Raw genomic sequence first — 5,000 nt, forward strand, 5'->3', positions numbered from 1 at the left:
TACACATTTTATTATAGTTGATAAATATTAACATTTATTTTATTGGATACTAAGCTAATTTTTCTAGTAACGCGGTACATATGGTAATTAGATGGCTTTGCTGAGGTAAATGTAACGTAAATATGTTAATAAAACGTAAATAAAATACGTAGAGCATTCTTTATAACAATAAATGTAAAATATTACTGCATAATTATAATTTAGTACCATAAACAACCCCTGAAAATACAAAATATTAAATAAAAAAGTATTATCGGACTAAAATATAGTAAAACGTTTACTATTAGCGAAGTGCTCCATACACTTTAATTATTTAATTGTTACTAGCCATTAAAAAAATCTCACATTTATTTGTACATTTGCTCTCCGTAAAACTGACCCGTTAATAAACAATGAGGGATATTTAAACTCAAATTATTATATATTTTACACCTGATTTTTGCATATGAATTTAATAAGAGATTCCCAGGCGACAGAAAGAAGAAAAACACAAAGTTTGCACTTTTAAAAGAGATGTATAACTGTTGTTTTATTATTTAACGTGATAAAAATAGCAGCAGATAACACCTGATACTGAAAAAATGACAAAGAAATTCACAACCCCAGCACATATACACATATGATAAGCAACTTATGATAAAAAGTTAAAAAATAAGGATGCATGAACCTCCACGAACACAGAAACACACTCGTCGGGGGTTTACAGCGGGTTACACACCTCCACAGGACACGAGCGCGCGTGTTGCTACGGTGGTCTCCATGCAGGACAGACGCGAGACGAGCAGGATCACATGACCACTGTGGAGCGCCAAACCTGACATAACCAATGTTTATGATCAATAAATCTAACATTTCACTCGTGAGAAATAGAAGTCGTTCCCTCAACAGGAAGTCGTGGCCACGAGAGAAATATATCACTAATGTCAAAATGTATTTATTATTGTGTCAGGGTTGGCGTCACTTAAAGTGTCAATCAGCCAAAATCTCCATTTTGTGGACATTCACTCGCGCTCTCGTCACTACAGCCAATCGCGGTTCATCTTCTGCGTGAACGCCTCCAAACAACAAAATGAGTCATTCAGACTCCAAATATACATTATGAATGAGTCCATCATCTCTGATATCGTACGCATCACGCTACGCTGCATTTCTGGGACTTTAGCCGCGCGAAAACGAGATCTTTCTGTGTGTCGCACATCGCTGAGACGACATTAGCTTAATGTTCAGATTCCTTTTGAACTCCTGCTCTCACACTCTCTCACACACACACACACACACACACACACACACTAGGTCCAGTATCAAACGCTTCGGCCCTGAGTCAGTCGCGCGATTGGTCCGTCACATGCTCCTGGTGCGATGACATCATATGTGTGCACAGATATTGCTGCATGTCGTCATACGGTTGTGGCGGCGCAAAAACTAAAATCAAATTATTATTATTATTATTATTATTACTACAGCGCAGGCGAGAGACGCGGCTGGTCAATGATAATCGTAGCACGCTCGAGTCAAGCAGAGTGAAACGCACGCATCCTCTCGCTGGAGTGTGATTGGCTCTCAGGAGTAGATGGTGATGACCTCACTTCCTCCTCCGCGCACGAGCAGCACCCGCTCAAGTCCCTCGGTCAGCACCTCCAGGAACTCCATGTCTGCGGGAAACGGTCAAGGAGCGTTTGATTAGTGTGTGTGTAACACTAATGTAACGCGTCACAGGTGTGTGTGTGTGTAACACTAATGTAACGCGTCACAGGTGTGTGTGTGTGTAACACTAATGTAACGCGTCACAGGTGTGTGTGTGTAACACTAATGTAACGCGTCACAGGTGTGTGTGTGTAACACTAATGTAACGCGTCACAGGTGTGTGTGTGTGTAACACTAATGTAACGCGTCACAGGTGTGTGTGTGTGTAACACTAATGTAACGCGTCACAGGTGTGTGTGTGTGTAACACTAATGTAACGCGTCACAGGTGTGTGTGTGTGTGTGTGTAACACTAATGTAACGCGTCACAGGTGTGTGTGTGTGTGTAACACTAATGTAACGCGTCACAGGTGTGTGTGTGTGTAACACTAATGTAACGCGTCACAGGTGTGTGTGTGTGTGTGTGTGTAACACTAATGTAACGCGTCACAGGTGTGTGTGTGTGTAACACTAATGTAACGCGTCACAGGTGTGTGTGTGTGTAACACTAATGTAACGCGTCACAGGTGTGTGTGTGTGTGTGTGTGTAACACTAATGTAACGCGTCACAGGTGTGTGTGTGTGTAACACTAATGTAACGCGTCACAGGTGTGTGTGTGTGTGTGTAACACTAATGTAACACGTCACAGGTGTGTGTGTGTGTGTGTGTGTGTAACACTAATGTAACGCGTCACAGGTGTGTGTTTGTGTAACACTAATGTAACGCGACACAGGTGTGTGTGTGTGTGTTTGTGTGTAACACTAATGTAACGCGTCACAGGTGTGTGTGTGTGTTTGTGTAACACTAATGTAACGCGTCACAGGTGTGTGTGTTTGTGTGTAACACTAATGTAACGCGTCACAGGTGTGTGTGTGTGTGTGTAACACTAATGTAACACGTCACAGGTGTGTGTGTGTGTAACACTAATGTAACGCGTCACAGGTGTGTGTGTGTAACACTAATGTAACGCATCACAGGTGTGTGTGTGTAACACTAATGTAACGCGTCACAGGTGTGTGTGTGTGTGTGTGTAACACTAATGTAACGCGTCACAGGTGTGTGTGTGTGTGTAACACTAATGTAACGCGTCACAGGTGTGTGTGTGTGTGTGTGTAACACTAATGTAACGCGTCACAGGTGTGTGTGTGTGTGTGTAACACTAATGTAACACGTCACAGGTGTGTGTGTGTGTGTTTGTGTGTAACACTAATGTAACGCGTCACAGGTGTGTGTGTGTGTTTGTGTAACACTAATGTAACGCGTCACAGGTGTGTGTGTTTGTGTGTAACACTAATGTAACGCGTCACAGGTGTGTGTGTGTGTGTGTGTGTAACACTAATGTAACACGTCACAGGTGTGTGTGTGTGTAACACTAATGTAACGCGTCACAGGTGTGTGTGTGTGTAACACTAATGTAACGCGTCACAGGTGTGTGTGTGTGTAACACTAATGTAACGCGTCACAGGTGTGTGTGTGTGTGTGTGTAACACTAATGTAACGCGTCACAGGTGTGTGTGTGTGTGTGTGTGTGTAACACTAATGTAACGCGTCACAGGTGTGTGTGTGTGTAACACTAATGTAACGCGTCACAGGTGTGTGTGTGTGTAACACTAATGTAACGCGTCACAGGTGTGTGTGTGTGTGTGTGTGTAACACTAATGTAACGCGTCACAGGTGTGTGTGTGTGTGTGTAACACTAATGTAACACGTCACAGGTGTGTGTGTGTAACACTAATGTAACGCGTCACAGGTGTGTGTTTGTGTAACACTAATGTAACGCGACACAGGTGTGTGTGTGTGTGTTTGTGTGTAACACTAATGTAACGCGTCACAGGTGTGTGTGTGTGTTTGTGTAACACTAATGTAACGCGTCACAGGTGTGTGTGTTTGTGTGTAACACTAATGTAACGCGTCACAGGTGTGTGTGTGTGTGTGTAACACTAATGTAACACGTCACAGGTGTGTGTGTGTGTAACACTAATGTAACACGTCACAGGTGTGTGTGTGTGTAACACTAATGTAACACGTCACAGGTGTGTGTGTGTGTAACTAGACATGTGCCGATTTTCGGTAATTCGATAAATCACGATAATGAATATACACGATATTGTTATCGTGGGCACTTCAAAATACCGTAAAAAATAATAGATCCGAATTTTTATTTTTAGAACATGCATTATAGCTTATTTTCCATCAACCGCTTGAACAAACACTGCGTATATGCTGCGCAGAACACGTGAGCGCACCCGGATGTAAACAGTGTTCACGTCACATGAAGAATCACACTGCACGCAGTGCGCGCCACGGCCACTGACGCCGCATTCAAATTCTCACATGAAGAAGAAGAATGGCCGAAGGAGGAACGCTGCCGACAATTTATCAGCGTTCAAAGCTCAAGCCAGAAAAAGTGAACATGCTCACATTTTTGCACTTTAATCTTGAGGAGTAAAATATGCCAGGTAGCCCAACACAACTTTATAGTTGTGTATCGTTCTGTTTTTGCAATTGTTGTTCTTTTGCAGTTTGCACATTATTCATTTTGATATAATTGTTCAGTTTACTTATATATTTTATATTGTTTTACTTATATTTATTTGTTTTTAAATGTTTGAGGTAGTTTTAGTTCATTAAAAAGTTATTAAAGTTACTAAAAGGACAAAACTGAAGTTTGTTTCTTTTTTTAACCTGTTTCTCTTGTAAAATTACAATATCGTGATAATACCGTATACCGTGATAAATGCTCTCTCAATTAATCGCAGCATGAAAAAGTGATACCGGCACATGCCTATGTGTAACACTAATGTAACGCGTCACAGGTGTGTGTGTGTAACACTAATGTAACGCGTCACAGGTGTGTGTGTGTGTGTGTGTAACACTAATGTAACGCGTCACAGGTGTGTGTGTGTAACACTAATGTAACGCGTCACAGGTGTGTGTGTGTGTGTGTGTGTAACACTAATGTAACGCGTCACAGGTGTGTGTGTGTGTGTGTGTAACACTAATGTAACGCGTCACAGGTGTGTGTGTGTGTGTGTAACACTAATGTAACACGTCACAGGTGTGTGTGTGTGTAACACTAATGTAACGCGTCACAGGTGTGTGTGTGTAACACTAATGTAACGCGTCACAGGTGTGTGTGTGTAACACTAATGTAACGCGTCACAGGTGTGTGTGTGTGTGTGTAACACTAATGTAACGCGTCACAGGTGTGTGTGTGTGTGTGTGTAACACTAATGTAACGCGTCACAGGTGTGTGTGTGTGTGTGTAACACTAATGTAACACGTCACAGGTGTGTGTGTGTGTAACACTAATGTAA

The 5,000-nt window shown here is 42.0% G+C and overlaps 1 protein-coding gene across 3 annotated transcripts in view; it reads right to left on the reverse strand.

Annotated features, from left to right (window-relative positions):
• Positions 1-497: 497 nt before the first annotated feature.
• The window catches only part of slc12a6 (solute carrier family 12 member 6), a 48,196-nt gene continuing 43,693 nt past the window's right edge, over positions 498-5,000 (reverse strand). For all 3 annotated transcript variants that reach the window (XM_079602223.1, XM_079602222.1, XM_079602221.1), the window contains one exon: positions 498-1,652. In XM_079602223.1, coding sequence (XP_079458349.1) covers positions 1,561-1,652 — 92 coding nt within the window. In that variant the 3' untranslated portion in view covers positions 498-1,560. The remainder of the gene's footprint in view (positions 1,653-5,000) is intronic.

The sequence above is a fragment of the Phoxinus phoxinus genome (assembly GCF_949152265.1).
Source record: "Phoxinus phoxinus genome assembly, chromosome: 2".
NCBI classification, from domain to species: domain Eukaryota; kingdom Metazoa; phylum Chordata; class Actinopteri; order Cypriniformes; family Leuciscidae; genus Phoxinus; species Phoxinus phoxinus.